Source organism: Gavialis gangeticus, unplaced genomic scaffold, assembly GCF_001723915.1.
Source record: "Gavialis gangeticus isolate Ggan-Ray unplaced genomic scaffold, GavGan_comp1, whole genome shotgun sequence".
Classification (NCBI taxonomy): Eukaryota; Metazoa; Chordata; order Crocodylia; family Gavialidae; genus Gavialis; species Gavialis gangeticus.
The window spans coordinates 6,643,525-6,660,881 of record NW_017729024.1 but is presented as its reverse complement, the minus strand read 5'-3'; the positions used below and the strand labels follow the sequence as shown (position 1 = coordinate 6,660,881).

The 17,357-nt window shown below is 39.3% G+C and overlaps 1 protein-coding gene across 3 annotated transcripts in view; it reads right to left on the bottom strand.

Annotated features, from left to right (window-relative positions):
- Nucleotides 1–17,357, bottom strand: part of PRRC1 (proline rich coiled-coil 1) — a 36,937-nt gene that overhangs the window by 4,972 nt on the left and 14,608 nt on the right. For all 3 annotated transcript variants that reach the window (XM_019516857.1, XM_019516859.1, XM_019516858.1), the window contains 4 exons: nucleotides 12,586–12,688; nucleotides 6,084–6,247; nucleotides 5,198–5,301; nucleotides 2,231–2,333 (listed from right to left, as the gene is read on the bottom strand). In XM_019516857.1, the coding sequence (XP_019372402.1) occupies nucleotides 2,231–2,333; nucleotides 5,198–5,301; nucleotides 6,084–6,247; nucleotides 12,586–12,688 (474 nt within the window). The remainder of the gene's footprint in view (nucleotides 1–2,230; nucleotides 2,334–5,197; nucleotides 5,302–6,083; nucleotides 6,248–12,585; nucleotides 12,689–17,357) is intronic.

The window sequence follows — 17,357 nt, the reverse complement described above, 5'->3', positions numbered from 1 at the left end:
AGACCAGCAGGCAATGGGAGAGTCCCTATTCACCTGAGCACTACTGTGAGTAACAAGGAATAACAACCATAAGTTAACAGAGAGTAGATTCAGACTAGACATCCGAAGGCACTACTTCACAGTCAGGTCAGCTAGGATCTAGAATCAACTTCCAAGGGAAGTGGTGCTCACCCCTACCCTGGAGGTGTTTAAAAGGAGGCTAGATAGACACCTTGCCAGGGTTGTTTGACCCCAGCATTCTTTCCTGCCCATGGCAGGGGATTGGACTTGATGATCTGCTCAGGTCCCTTCCGACCCTACCAACTATGAACTATAAGTTTACTACTATTTAAATAGTAGCAGTTATGGTAAGATTCAATATATTTTTATAAAGTGGAAGAAATAGTTATTTTACTGCATATTAGAATAATAAATGTTGTTTCAAAGAGACTGTAAAGCTGTAATAAAGAACAGGTAGGTATCCTAGCTAACATGGCCAGGGAGCAAAACACAATGAGAACTTCACCCACTGAAGCTAGTAGTAAATTTTTCCTCCAGCTTCATGTTTCCTTATTCTTTCTGAGGAAAACCGAGTAACAATGTTGCATTTTTTCCTTTAGCATTTCTATAATTTTTACAAGGTTGCAGAACTTCTGAAAAAAGTTAAAAATGTAAAATAACAAAAACAGCAACAAAAACTCCACACCCACAGACATTCTACTGGAATTCAAAAACAAGTACACAGGAATTTGGGATTTAAAAGAAACTGAAAGTTAAACTCTAAACCAACTATTTTGTTTAGAATATTTTCATGGGAAATTTTCTAAAGAAAAAAAAGTTATGCCAGGTCCAGCTGTAATGTATAGATTGCAACCACTGCAGGGGACTGCAGAATTGGTGGGAAAGCAGAGAAAAAGGTTCCAGTGAAGACTAAACAAATTCTTATCCTTTACATCTTACAAAAGCTAGGTAAATGTTGGACCACAGTTGATGAAACGAGACGAGACATTTCATCTTAAACTCTCAAAGGACTTTCCCACTGGAGATGCATCATTGACATTCCCTCCCTTTCTTGAAATACCAGAGCCCAAAAGGAAAAACTGCCTCACCCTTCAGATTATTTAGATAGAAGTGGTCTCGCTGTCACTAGAAACAGAGTTTTCTTTTTCTTGTGATTTTCACCTACTGCATAATGGTGGTTTTTACTGTAACTGACGCAGCCTGTTGCTAGTTGTTGTATATTAATAATATGCATTAATATTAGGACAACTGTAGTAAGGCTGGGAACTGAACCCAGGACTGCCAGATCCCAAATTTCCTAGATCCAAACTATACCTCAAGTTATGGAAAAGGATCCATTTTATTGGGTTTTTTAAAGTTACTTTAGATTTGGTACGGATTTCCTCAGAGGTTCTTCTTTATTGGGAGTTTCTTTCCAGGTTAGCAGCTTTGCGGGACAAGCATGGTTAATCCCACTGGCTAACTGTAGAATGATGCCAGAGTTACAGTGCCATGAATGCATGACTCAAAGCTTTGAAGGTTATCAATAAAGAAAGAAAACCTTAAAAGGAAGATTAAATATGTGCTAGATACATTAGCTCCCACTCCGTGATGTACAGTGTAAAGGCAGACCCCTATGGTTGCATTTCTGGTAAAAGCCACGGGCCTCTATGCTGGCTCAGGGTTTTGCCTATTTACAAACCGCACAAGAGGAGCAATAGCTTGTGATGCTATTCCATTATGCTCAATACAAAAGCAAGTCTGTTACAATTCAAAAGCTGCTATCACTCTCTCGCAATCACCAGGAAGAAAGCGAAAGATACTGAATCAGCATTACGTTGTATAGCTTATTTTAATAATTCATTTTTTCAAACATTCTGTTTCTTTTACTGAAAAGATTTCAAACATTTAAATAACTTTTCCTGGGCTCAATGCAGAGTTTTTACAGTATGCCTTTTGCCAATAGCTCTTCAGTCCAAATCAGCTAGAAAACTATACAAGTAACTACAATTTTTCTGGATATATTGAATTTTAAATAAATAAAAAACACTATGAGTGATAATTATCTCTAAGGGTATTTACATATATCGACCATCACAGCAGTTTTCATCTAGATCTTATAAATAAAAATTGAAGTGAAGAGATAATTTGCCTATAGTATGGAGTTGTATCATTCATGATATTATATCAAAGGAAGTCCTGGCTCCCAAAACTCAAGCTATTAAATCACTAAGAAATGCAGAAAACTTACCTGTTGAACATATTGTAAAGGCACTGGTGTTGCTTGGGTGAAAGTTTCTAGATGAATCCCATGGACTGGATCTTCAATAATCAGACAGCCAATGTCAAACCACCTGTAATGGCATACAAATTACCTACCCTTTAAGCAGTAAACTGAAGAATGCAGTGTCAAGGATGGTGCTTCAATTTACAGGATGTTGCAGAGTACATGTATGAATTTATTATTTGCAATAAAGAAGCTAATGGGTACATTTTGATATTTTACAACTAGAGCCTGTAAAAAGGCACTGCTCTATTATATAAACATAGGTAATTCACCATTCACTGAAAAAATAAATCAAAAGGAACACCAGTAGGATATATATTTGGACATATTAGTTATACTGTAATTTTCACAGAGTCTTCATAAACCCGAGGTTTTGTTCTTAAGTCAGCCTTCATTAAGCCCATGAACAAAATTAACATTTAACCACTGTGAAAAGGGAGGAGAAGTTGCAGGTTGGGAGCACACACCAGCTGTTATACTGGTAGGCTCCTACAGTGATACAAGTTAGCTAAATACCTGTAAGTTTAACCTGGAATGAAACAGGGTTACAGTTTCAATGTTTACTACATTTGTATCCTAACAGGACAATGGTTCTAATAGCTACATTGTAACAGCTTACATCAATAATGACTTGATATAATTGTTAAATCTGGTTACTCACTAAATAAAAACCTGCATCTCACTCAGACTCACAGAAGTAATCCCATTTGTGGAGATATATTGTATACTCACATGAATTCACAAAAAAGTAACTCTATTAAAACCAATTATTTAATGTGTTAGTTGAAAAGAACAATTAGACAGCTTACAAAAAATATGGAGCATAATCCATTAAAGTACATAGGGCCAGCATGTAGAACATTTTCCTTGTCTGGTTTGTAGCAGAATCTATGGTGGCATGATCTGGATCAAATTAAGACTGACATATTGTCCCTAACTCATGTTTATTTAATTCTCACAACTGTGTCTACAGTTAAATGGTTCCAGCTGAGAGAATAGGGCACAGGAGCTATTAAATCAAGTTTAGAAGGGGAAAAGATTATTGTGGTGTTTTTTCTGATCTTTACTTCAGAAGAATGGATGTTGCTGCTATGAAGATTACGTAAAGTCCGGGTTGTAGTCTGGAACATTCAGACCGTAGGAACCAACTGGCTGGGCCACTTTTGCTTCATGCAAGGGTGAGGTTAATAAAGCCAGCCAGGACAGGACTAGCACCTACTACCTCCTTGATAACACTGCTTTGGGCTCCTGGTCTAAAAAGGTGTAGGGGAGGGAAGGAGTTTAAAGGGGATGTAACAGGGGACCACTCTTCCATATAAACATGTAAGAATGCTGAGCAAGTTACCTTGAACTGCAAACAGCCAAATAAGGGAATTGAAAAGTATATTTATATAGACCCAATAAACTGGGTAAACGTTCAATGCCACAAATAATGCTAGGAGAAGTTAAAAGGGGTAGCAATTTCCCTTCCTTTCCAATTACTGCAATATGAGAGGGGAGAAGTTTGTACTGACCAAAATAAAGTTTTAATGAGCGGCTCTCTAAACAAGTGAGGTACCAGAGATTGGTGAGAGTTTACTTGAAGGCTCCTCTTCTGGGGGATTAATGGATTTGCAAGACAACTCTGGTTAACACCCTGGACTGTGACACGCTGAAAAATGATATCTTGATGAGCTATATATCCAAGGATACACATTTTAATATTATATTATGACTACCAGCACCAAGTTCTATTATTTTCACAGTGTTAGAGGCAAGAAGAGGCCAAAAGGAACTAGAATATCTTTAGTCTACTATATAAAGAGACTTTTAATATTCCCCTTTCAGTAAAAAAAAACAAAAACCTTATACATAAAGAATAATTTTGCTCTTGTGAAGTACCAGGGCTCATTCACTTGATCAGGCTTTGCTTCAGTTACAATGACATTCCTTGTACCTGTAAGTATGCAAAACCAGCTCCCGTTCTTAACAACACTGCAGTCCTGGGTCATTTTGAGCATTATACAGACTGCACTTACAAAGATTTAGGAACAGGTAAATAGAAAACAAAAGCCTTCTTTTTTTCTGCCACACTTGGGGCAAACGTCTCCTGCATAAACAATTTTTTCTTAAAACCTTCTCTGTAGCAATAAAACCATCTAAACCAAAAATTAGATAAAACAAACATACCTGCTTATTCTGCTTCCTTTTATGTTCACTGAATGTATGAAATATATTTTGCTCCATTTAGTTAACATTAGGTTAAATAAATAAGAAAGGATGCAAATTTTCTGCGTGTATTTTTTGTTTGTTTAAGAGATGCCTATTTTCTAAAGTAAACACATTAAGGCCTAAGAAGTAGACCCTAATGCTTCTGACATTGCATTACAAAATTAATCAACAGTAATCTGTTAGCTCCACCTTTCCTTTGATGACTTATTAAAACTTGAACTCTAAATGGAATCTCTAAAATAGAAGCATTTTTATAACTTTCTAGAGTTGCAAGTATTTTAAAAAGTAACAGAAAATGAACCTAACTTGAGAATACTGTCAATTAGTAATGAATAGAAACACTCAGTGTACCACTACAATGCCAGTAAGTCAGCTAATACACTCTCCAAATGAGATGTCATTTCAGAAACAGAACTAGCTATCAAACTGGAACACATAAAACTCCCTCACTTTTGACAGTTAGCTGCCCTTGTGTCATGCTTTTAAACTTTGAATCCCAGTACATCTGACAGATTTTAGCTATTAGTGAACTTATACAGCTTTTTGAAATTGTGCAGTCTCTTGTCCAAAGCAAAGTCTGCCAAGGCAATATCATATACCGACAACTTCCCTCCTTTTCTCTCTGGAGAAGGATACTGCTAATAATTCTTTATGGAGTACCTGAACCCAATACAGAATGCTCTTTTTTGCTCCCAACCTGAATAAATTAAAGCTTCTCACTTGTCAGGAAGCAATTCTGCGATGAAATTTTCTACAGACACAGCAGGCTGTTTCTCATGTATCACTCCAGTCCGACGCAAGCTGTCTATCCTTTCCTGTGCTCCCTAAACGACAACATAACAAGCTCTTAGAGAATGTTCTGAAAAAGCCACAACACAGCATTAAAAAAAGACGGAAGAACGTAACCTTTAACCTCCAAGATAAACCACAGACATTATACAACACTACAGGAATTTTAACAATGCTTAATATTTGGAAATAAAGCTCTGAAATTCCAAAAGTTTACAGAAACTATGACAAAACACTTATTTTAGATTTGTCTTTAAACATTAGGAAAAAAGTTACTCATTTCCCAAGAAAATGTAAAAGTTTTAAGGTTCCCTTACTTTTAAGCAGTGCTGAATTTCACTATAGTTAGTAAGTGCATAAATATTTCCATGGCTCATACTCTCATTCTCTAGGTTTATATTTTGGTTGTGATAATCATGTTAATATATTTTGTATCAACATAAAAATGGTAAGGGAGAATGAATCCTTTAAAATGTGCAATTTATTTAGACTGTTACTACTCAAGTAGGTTGGGGGCCAAGAACTGACATGCTCTGAAAGTATTATAAAATGATAAATAACCAGGTATGGTTGCACTAGGAAACTGCCAAAAAATAATATTTATGCTCCTCAGTTGCTTCTAATATACACCTTCCCAAGAAGACACAGATGTTCTTCTAATAACAGATCTGACATGACCATAATAATAGACAACAATAACCAAGAAAGCTTTCCTCAATGCCCCAGTTAGGATTTTCTACGTACATTTGTCACTCAAAAACTGCTGGCGTTCAAGATCTCCCAACTGGGATTTCTCCATCATTATTCACCCACTTACTTTTAATCCAGCTGCATAGCCAACAGGTTGTGGTGCAATATTTGACTGACCAGCTTCCCCAGTAACTACAGCCATTCCAAAGACTTCCTGGAAAGCATCTCGAATGGCAGCCACTTTTACTTCTTTGTTGGAGGTAACCACTATGTCCAGCTCTCCTCCAGATTCTACAAAGACAAAATGATTTTGTTGAGAAAACCTCATTAAATACATTGGCTATGATTAAACTGCTGCCAAAAACAGCATGTGCTGAGTAATGGAAACCAACTAGGAATTTGATTAAATGTAGCCAACAGTGTACATTACTATAAAAATATGGCCCATACTTTTTTTTTTTAAAGACATTTTCATGTTCCAAGACAAATCAGGTCCGAATTCATGAGTCAGTCCAGAACCATAAGTGGCCCTACAACCAGCAAACATCCTCCACCCCCACCAGGGGCTTCAGATATTTCCAGTCTTTTGGCAAGCATCCTACGTGCAGGCCCAAGCCTGGAGACTTGGGGTGTGGATGCCCACAAGTTTTGCCTGCCTTCAGCCATATGGCCGCAGAAACAACACATTTTCATAAAGTGCGGTTTAAGCCTCAACACCTCAACAGGTACTAAACCACACCAAAAGAACAGTTATCCCCCAGGAGCTTAAGGAAAACTGCCCTCATGGACCCAGATACATAGTGTTTCCCTGCCATGCTGGACAAACATAGCACAGCCCACCTGATGAAGAAACAGTAGTACCTATTAAGCACAGTCCCCCTCAGTGCTGACTCTTTTTAGAGTCCCCCTCTGCAAACTTTTTGATTCCTGCTTAACTCCCACAGTTGAGCTATGCCTTTCTTTCCCGTTTCCAAAGTTTCCTAGTTCTTCAGCCTTGAATGCCTGGCAAACTTCACAAAATAGGGCCCCGAACAGTTCACCCAGAATCTCTCCATTGCCCCCCACCCCATCCTGTTACGTACATTTAATGTAGCCCCACCCTCCATGAAGTGAAGCCAGACCAGATTTCTTTGCAACTTATCTACATATAAATTTTGGAGCATCCCAGGACTAGTGACAAGAACACCTGGTTCCAGTCATGAGTGGGGGCTAATTAATACATGTATCCTTTGTAAGGGAAAGGCAGGGGGGTTATCTGGAGTACACACACACATTCCCCCATAGCAGTGTTGAGCTGTAGGGTGACCATGGCTTGAAATGCTATTGACACTGCTGGGTCCCAGCCCAGTGATCTATATGGTAAATCATGAGACTTTTAGATTTGGAGTTATATCAAGTCTAACTTGTACTCTATATAAAGCTGGTGCCAAAGTGCTGCTTAAAAGTATGTTTATGGAATACCTGAGCTAAAACTTGTAGTAGTTTCAAAAAATGTAACGTACATCAATTGGATGAACGAAATGTTTGGGTATAAAATACAAATTGCTATAGCTATGTTTAATTTCAAGGTCTGTGTTTTTATATTTGCTCTTCACTTCCACATGCTCAGGAAGTGGTGGATCTGACAGTAAGGAAGGGAACAAGAAGCTGAAGGAGGAAGAAGTAGTTGTGGGGGAGGTAGAGGGCAAGGGGACTACCTGGCTCCACCCCCAAGATTTATTTTCCCTGCTGTTGCAATGGGATGGGCACAAATTAAAGACAAACCTAAAATAATTAGTTTCTATATGGAAAATTATAACACATTTATAAAATTGTCCATACATAAAATCTAAGTAGTGGGGTCATTTTATAATAATAATAATAATCAGGGTTGTCATATCTGAGTAAATACAGTAAAAACATTTCTTTTGAGGCTCTGGCTAACTTCTAAGCATCCTTGAACCATTAGCTTCAACATTATTTGAATCTTTTTTCTTGCATCTCTCAGCATTCTACATCTTTCTACCTTTGGCTTTCTTTTTCTTACATTAATTTATTTCTAATATCCAGCTAAAACTTTAAAATCTAACAGGAAAAAGTTTCTTTTTGAAAAAAAAGCTTCTACTATAAGCACAGCAGCACAGCAGTTTGTACTTTCACTGTAAGGTTAGAACACTATTCCAGAAAGAAAACTACCCTCACCATGCAGCTTTTATTTAACTGCTTATGACTTAACACAGCAGTGCCCAACCTTTTCCCACCCTCAGGCCAAACAGATGATGTTCAGACCCTGTGCAGGCTGGAGCCAGGGGGATCAGATCTGGTGCAGGAGTCATGTCCTGGCCCCAAGCTAAGCCTGCTGTGCAGGGTTTGGAAATTTGGCAGTAATGCATTTGGCCTGCAGGCCAGAGGTTGAGCACCCCTGTTTTTAAAATGTTAAAGTATCCTCATTTTCTCCATAAAATCTTATACAAAGTCTATGACAGCACAGTCCAAAAGTTCTTGCTGCAATATGCTTCACTATGCAAGATCAGTTGAAACAGTATGCTGTGTTGTTCTTTTCCAGTAAACATTCCTAAATTTGAAGCAATTCAGTTAGAGGTCAACTTTCCATGTAAAGTATCAAGAATATGAAGACTTTGCACACAAACAGCATACTTTGCACATAAACTGCCAATCTATGAATCTAGTTCCTTTGAGGGCTCTTTGACTGCAGGAGTACATAGAAAATTAAGCAGCACTTTATATAGTCTTAATGCACGAGGGTCAAAGATACAGCCTAGAGCCCCATCATCTGCTCCCTGGTGCTACTCTGGTCCCCGAGTCCAGAGTTGAATCACATGCTGTGGGGCTGCTTCCACAGGCTGGATGAGTGGCATGGGGCCAGTCCCACGCCACTCATCATGGGCCAGACGAGTTTGATACCCAGGTCTAATGAGCGGGAGAAAGGCAAAGTAGATAATGGATTTGAAAAACAAGTGCTGCTTACGCAAGCATTACACCTAAAAAACCTGATGCTGAAGTCTACAGTATTTATTTTAATCACCACAAACAAGAGATTTTCCAGAAGAAGCTTGAAATTTAACATTTAAAAAAAAACAACAGCAACAACATTTACCACAGCCCAAATTATTTGCAAACCTTTAACTGAAGGAATACTTCTTTATTATTATTTTAAAAAGGGGGGGGGGGGCAAATCACTGAAGACTTGCTACAACAGTGACTACAGAACGTTCTACCAATGAGCTAGGTTTGAAAAACTTTTTTTTTTTTTTTTGCGCGCCCATCACTGAACATTAGACACTGCATTAAAACTTGAGTAACGGCAGAACAGAAAAATACCCCAGCTGCTGAGAATATCTTAATTTGAATAAGAAAAACATCAATCACAGGAAGAGACACTTACTATAAACACCTAAACATTTTAAGATTCAGTGAGATTTTATGCTGGATTAAATCCTAGTACACAGCCTTAAATGGAAGAAAATCTGCAAAGAGGAAATGGCTGAAGTACTGAAGACAACTCATTATGCACCCATTAAACTACTGTGTAGAGGGAGCGTCTTTAATATAAGAAATGCTACAGACTATATACTGTATCTTATCATACCACAGGTGAACAGTTTCAAGGACCACCTCAGAAATATAACTAGCTGCGTAGGAAAGAGTTTAGAGGCACATTGCTATGCCCATTGATCTTAGTGGAAGTTTTTCCATTAAATTAAGTGCAGTACACAGCAACAAATCATAACTGCAAGGCATGGTCATTGTTCCCCTATTGTAAACATTATCTAGCAAATGGATAGCATGTGTTCAGTCATCTTAGACATCATATAGTCCTACAGCATGGAAATAACTGTTGTGTGTGCCAAAGTTATTAAATATAGTTCCCAGGCAACACAAATAAATAGTGGCTTTAACTACATGCATCGGAATTAATGTGACGAACTTGCATCTGAAATTCACCTCTGCTCCATGACTGTCCAAATTACAACAGATGCTTTCATTACATAATGTGTGATATACATTAGTTGCAGCTACCAGCTCTGCCAATACAATATAAGGTTACCTGACAACCTCCATTGTAAGATGCTATTTTTGGTTGCTTAATTCTGAATTTCCTGAACTGTATGTAATCAACATTTACCAGTTTTATATTTCCCCCTCACCCCAGAAAGTGTTTTCTTAATTTTTAATTGGACTTATCATTTACTTCACTCACAATGAACTGTTGAGATGTTGTCATTTAAACATAATAGTTTTAACATAAATAACCTTCTGTCATTTTTTAAATATTCCACATCCCTCCTCTCCAAATACTAGCAAGCAGCCAGAATCTATAGCAGCGGTGTTAAACACAGGACTCACGGGCCAGATCAGGCTTGTGGAGCCTCACCATTCAGGTCATGGTGCTGCCCCTGGGTCTGTCAGAACCACACAGGGCACAGCATATAACCATGGGGCAGGACTGGTCCTTGGGCTGGATCAGGCCCATGGTCTCTCCCACCTTTTAAATCCCTCCCCTGGGATACCGGATCTGATGGCTGCTCCAGCTGGTACAGGACCCATGCTGCATGTGGCACAAATTCCAGAGAAGCCAGAACAGGCACCATGTGCTGTACAGTCCAGCTGGAGTGCCAGCTGCGCTGTATGCTATGCCCATCCTGGCCAGACTATGCCACACACACAGCTGCTCAGGGATGCATGCTGCACATAGTGCTTACTCCAGCTGGTGCACACAGCACTCACAGATACTGTATGAAGCGTGGGTCCTGGATTGGCTGGAGCAGGCGCTGCATGCAGCACAGTCCTAAAGCAGCCAGGATAGGCATCTCACATGGCTCAGTTCACCTGGGGTGGCCACCATGTGCAGCACAGCTGCCTCTCCAGTCAGACTGCATTGCACTGCATGCAGTACCCAGAGCAGCTGGAATGGGATCTGAGCTGCACACAGCACAGGTCCCAGATGAGCTGGAGCAGCTGCTGGATCAAGTATGCCTGGAGGAGGCGGGGGGCATCTATTGACCCAATCTAGCCCACAGAACGACCCCACACCACTCCACTCATCTGTCTATGGGGCCAGATGCGATTGACATCCCTGGTCTATAGGCTCCCACCTTCACCACAATTCTATTTTGACTCCTGTAGCTTTCTGGTTTAAAGTTTTCTGTTAGCAAGAAAGAAACTTGGATCATCCAAACAGCTCTCAGATCAGTATATTCCTGTCACTTCTAAAGTTCCATTCCCATCAATTAAGCAGCAATGGAAGTACTGGATAGCTTTAAAATTTAACTTTACCCACGTTAGGAATTATTTCAGAGTTCCCAAGTCAGTTTGTTAAATATATGACATGGCCGAAGGAGAGAAAGAAATTTTATCAGAAGTTTTATCTTTTCCTTCCCTTGCCTCAGTAACCCTTTAAAGTAATAATACTCTGTGGCATTGTTAACAATCTCCAGTTTTCACTCGCTAGCATACAATGGATGTGGTGTGTGGAGCATGTTTTTCCCAAAAATCCAAAAGTAGATACTTAACCAGAACTGTACATGAAAAGCAATTGAGAGCTAAAAAAAGACACATTACACTGGAATTTTCCCTTTCAATGAAGAACAATGTTTTAAATGCAGTATTCTTTAGCAAGGTCTCAAGCTTTGCCTCTGTCTCTTCCTCTTGTTTTTGTATTTCACTAGCGTTTCCACCAGCAACCACAACAAAGGGAAAAGTGCCCAGAGTGTTAACAAGCAGAACATTTAAAAAAAGCTCTTGCAAATATTCAGAAACACACTTTGATGAGTCTTCCTGAAGTTAACAGCATGCATATGTGGTAGAGAAGCTGAGATAATATCAGGAGAAATGGCATAGTTTGGAGTTGGTAAGGCACCAGACTGGGATTTAACATTCAGCTCTGCTATCAACCAACTTGCTGCATAAACTTAGGAAAGCCACTTCATTTCTCCCATGACATGTTCCCCTTCACTGGTAGCCTCTCTTAATTGCTTAGATAGTGAGCTCTCTGGGCCAGGAAGCTAGGACTTTCAAGCACTAATGTAATATCTAAACCATGCTAGGTGCTGTACACCATAGGAACAGTTCCTACACTGAAGAGCTTATTATAGTATTAATGAATGGGAGAAATGGATACCCTCTAAAAGGAAAACATTGGGAACCAAAGCCCACAGAGAACAGACTTGCTGAAGAGTACTGTTTATGGCAGAGCTGGGAATAAAAGCTAAGTTTTCATAAAACTCAATCTAGCACCTTTACCATGAAACTGGACTGCCAAAATTCAGCTAATTCAAAGGCTACCAAACAGAATGGATTTTTATGACTTTCCGATATTTGAGGCTGTTACTGCTTGGAAACACAGACATAGAATGATCCTAAATGTAATGATTGTCACTATCACCATCACACCACTAAAAGGCAGTACTGTGTAACTTGAAATCAGGCCCCACAATTAAAATAGTCTGTCTTAACAAATACAAGATTTAGTATGTCACACTCTAGGTATTCTGTTAAATTGCCCGTTTCGTTTTAAAACAACTATACAGTAGGAAAGCTTCTTCTGGAAAGTATGCAAACCAAAAGTGGTCTGAAGTACAGTATGGTTCACACTCACCACTCTCTTGAAGTTTGTCTTATGTACTTACTGATATAAGGAGCCATGCCAGGATCCAGCGTTGTAATCATGGTCTCTACTGAGTGTTTGGTTTTATCAAGCACTGACTTTACCATAGGATTTCCAGCAACACCCTACAGATAAACAAAAGGCATGCACTATATAGCATGTTTATTCTAAAAATCAAATCAGGCATTTTCCTAAAGTCTAAAGTGGAAAAAGAAAAACAATAGAACGGTAACTCTACTTCTACTCCCCCCCGGCCATCACATGCATACACTAAGACAAAGCTGTTTTGGATTTTCCACTCATTCAGAACAAAAAGCAGGCATGTCTAGGAACTAACCATTTAACATCAATCTATGCCTAGGAGACAGTATTCAGACTGAAACGAAGCTATTCAAATCTAGATGACTGACAGCTGATTTTAATTTACTTGATTGCAACAGGACTATTTCATGAGCGCAATTAAACTTAAGCACATAACTGTTTGCAGGTTCCAGGGTTAAAACTGTATTTAAGAATCTCTCAAAGATTTTGTACAACTAAGAAAGTCTAAATAAACTTTTAATTGTTGACCTTAACCAACAATCTACTATATATTTATTGTGAAGTATAGGTTACTCTCTCAAATAGGTCAAAGGTTTCATAAAAAAGAACCAGAGAATCTCTCAATGTGTATATTTAAGAAACAAAGGATGGGGTTTTCAGAAACACCTAAGTGACTTAGTAGCACAAGTCCTATTGACTTCAAATGACAAACCCAATAAAGTTCAGTTAAAATGTTTCAAGCTCTGAATTATAGAAATTCAATTAAAAGGTTGTATTGGTTAAGACTACTTTTTTGGCGTTGATGTGCTCACAGAAAAGATATTAACAAAGGCCTGAGCTTAACATTTGTGTAGATACTTAGACTTAAGCATGAAAACTCCTCAGCTGAAAAAAACACCAAAAATCCCACTAACATTTAGCAAGTGTGCGCAAAATATAACTTCTAAAGCAATCTGAGACAACAACATGAGAAGAATGCAGAGACCGGATTGGTAGTTCTTTGGCTGAGGACCCTCATGTGTACTTATGAAGACACACAAGCCACAAATAAGAGATCTCACTTTCATTGCAGCCTAACTGAAGAATCATACAATCTGCTCCAATTCTGTCGCTAATACTTCACTACTGCCTTACTATTCAAGGGTTTTAACAAAATGTGTATTAAATAACCTCTCTCAAAGAGCAAGAGCACTGCCTGTTAAAGCTAATGCACTACCAGTATCCTTGGTCCAGAAAAGTCAGGGTTGAATTTATGCCTGGGTTTCCAGCATTAACTATTGGATGCTGTCATACTATGGAACCAGGCTACCTGAAGTATTCAAAAGAATGTTATGAAGGAGGATCTGTTTTTGAAAAAGAATCTTAAAATCACAATGGGCTCTGTTTTTGAATGGTTCATTACTGATGTTTTCTGAAGCAACAGAGCTGAAAGTCCTCTGTTTATATGTAATCTCCAGACAATACTGGCACAGGCCCTACATTTCTCTGCCAAATTGTAGGTGGAGCTGCTTTCTTCTGCATTTAAAAGTGGAATCGATATGAATGTAAATAGCGTTCCAAATCTTACAAATTGCCAATGTCACTCAACAGCAGTATACTCAAACTTGGTTAAGTTTATGGGGGAGAGGAGTGAAGACACCAGGGGCATCACTGTAACACTACTCTAGAGTAATATTTCACAAGGCCTAATTTTTTTTAATGAACAGAACGAACAGTTTTAAGTCCAGCTTTAGAAATTTACATGCCTAAATTTGTTTTGGTGAAAGAGAAGCATCTTATAGCACATTTTCCCTTTGTATGAAGCATGTTGTTTGCTTGTTTACACAATATTTAAAATTATAAAGCAATCAGAGGAATTAACATGACGAGGTATTTTAAACTGCTGCCTGAAGAAACCCTTTTCACAAAATATACGTGTGTTCTATATAATCTCATAGTTGAGATGGTAAGATGTTTAGAAGAAAATCTCCAAAGTGAAATAGCTATGAATCTGATGGTTATGAAACTGGGATAGCTGAGAGCAATGCTAAGAAGGGACCACATACAGTGATCCTACAGTTACCAAAGGGTAACTCACTTTCCTCTTCAAATAGGTGTCAGTATGTATCCCATTACAGACATCTGGCAAGCAGTTTTCCTTCCAGAGAACAGGACTAAAGTTCCAACTGTAACAGCAAAAACAGCACTGTTCTCCCAAATTTGACATCCAACCTGGATGCCACATCAAAAGCATAATTAACAAAGATTAATTTGCTATGCAACACAGTTAATTTAATCATCTCTCAAGTATCATTTTTGAAGCATGTGAATAAGATGCTTCTGCCCGGGTAGAGTGTATCTTGGTGTTTGTTAAAACCAAATCATGGTGTGGATCATATTTTCTTCTGGTATCCAAAAGGCTTAACACCACTGCTGCTGCTCACCCCTATCATTGACTGCTGCTGATTTTTGTTGCCAGTCATGATCTAAAATAGTAAATTTGAGGCCTGATAAAGGAGGAGGGTGGGGGAGTGTCAAAAGGTACCGACATCAGGGGCAACTGTTAACCCACTGGGTGCTGTCCACAACAATACAACAGCTCTGTCAGCCACAATGAGAAGCCCCATCTGTTAGATCAGTGTTTCCTAACCAGTGTGTCATGGCACAATGCAGTGCCATTAGAAATGAACGGGTGTGCTGTGGAAATTTGTCATGGCAACGAGCTACAATGAGCTCATAAGTACAGGGATGGGGAATGCCTTGACAGGTGTACCACAGAAAACTTTTATTAATGTAAGTGTGCCTTGGGCTGGAAAAGGTTTGGAAACACCGTGTTAGATGGCCCACCACCATGAGCCATATGTTTGACACCCTTGACACAACACACCACAGAAGCATTGTCAGGAACATTACAAAGACTAGTTGAATGGCCCTCAGCCCTGTGATGTTCACAGGTCTCATACTGTTCTAAGGTCAAGCACCTTTGAGTTGCTGATGGTTTAGGTGGGTGACCCAGCCTATTCCTGATGCATCAGTAATAGGAGTCATCAAGAAAAATAGCTCCACTTTCCTGATTTTGACAAGTCTAGCCACCAAACAAGCTTTTCTGTGACCTGAGGCAGAGTTATGATCATTCTTTTCATGTGATATCCAAACATGGAACATTCAGACCGCAGCCACAGTTGGAAGAGCTTTGTGTCAATTTTGACATGTAGTATCATGAAAAATGCAAGACATGTGGCCTAAATGTCCCAGGCACATACACCCTGATGTCATCAAAACCAACTGTATGCTGAATACTCCTGAATGGAGGGAGTCTAACAAGTATGCTCTTCTATAGTTGACCAAAGTTCCTACAGACTTTACTGTTGCAAAAGAAATAATTTTTCCTATTTACCAGGAAACCTACTAGAGAGATGACTGATGACAGTTGGGACCGACAGTCTTAGGTATTTTCTGTGTCAGATGGATAACTATCAAGAACCATCCTGCAAAATGAGTGCCATAAAGCAGTTTTGAGCTTGGAGAGATAAAATGAGGCAAATAGTGCCACTCTGAACCAGAGATGGTATATGTATTGGTTGAGTCTTGTTTGGTCTAGAATATGAGAGACCCCTTCCTTTTGAAATTAATGGAAACTGAACATGGAAGCATGATAGCATGAAGCAATGAGGCCACTTTTGGATAAAGTTCTCAAGGAAGACCCCTGGCAAAGGAACTGAGAAGGAGCACAGGTAGCAGATGAACGGAATTGGATGGAAGTCATGGGCTATGATCTCTAATATTCACCAGCCAGATGTCAAAGTAAAATGGGAATAGCTGCTTCCAAAAGGTGGTGTTGTCTGCACTGGATCTGATCCATTTATTAAGTCTTTTGTGCATTCTACCAAGGGGAAAAAATAAAAGAGACAAATCTCTCTACTGCACTTGTGATGCATTTTGGAATAATATTCCATCTTTCTGGGATGCTAGTATGGTGAACACTGTAAATTATACAGCTAGTGCTAGGGGGCACAGGTTAGCCCTTAAAGCCTTCAATGTATACTTAATGGACAGCTATCAGATCTGAAAGGCACGTCCTCAATTGTGGCCTGGTTGGATTTGGGGATGTCCAGTGTCTGAAGTCACAGTACTTTAAGCATGGTAACTGATGTTCCTAGATCTATCCATGGGATCCAACACATCCACTGCCACCTGCACAGCCATCATGGACCTTTAATTACAACTTGACATGTCCCTCTACTGTCATGGGAGAACTTTGCAGCAAAGAATCATCCACCTCCCATGCAAGAAAGCCATTCTTGGCCAACAAGGCCCAGTTAACTTCATGCAATTACAATCTTTGGGGCCTTTGATTTAAGGCATCCTTTTCCGTTAATCTCAACTGCTCTAATAAGAGTTGGAAGCCCAAGTTCACTGAATGGGTAGTCCCACTGGGCCCAGTACCCATTTTCACCACCTTCTGCTGTAGTGTTGCTGTGTATAATATCTACCATACAGATGGGGCTGGATTGAGCAGTCCCTCATTAACCAATGGCTGAAAAGATGTGGGGTTTCTCAGAATCTCCAGAGTTGTGCTTTCTGGACCTGTTGGTGTAAGTTTCAGTGCCAGATGCAAAGCTAAGTCTTTCCTTGGCTGCATCTTTTCTACCTTAGTCTGATCTTTGCTGTTTACTCAAAAGGACATTAGATGATGATGGCTTGTCCACCAGTATAACTAACTTCCGTGTGGTTGGGAGGGTGGATTGCTGGGGCGGGATGGGCTTCATCTCT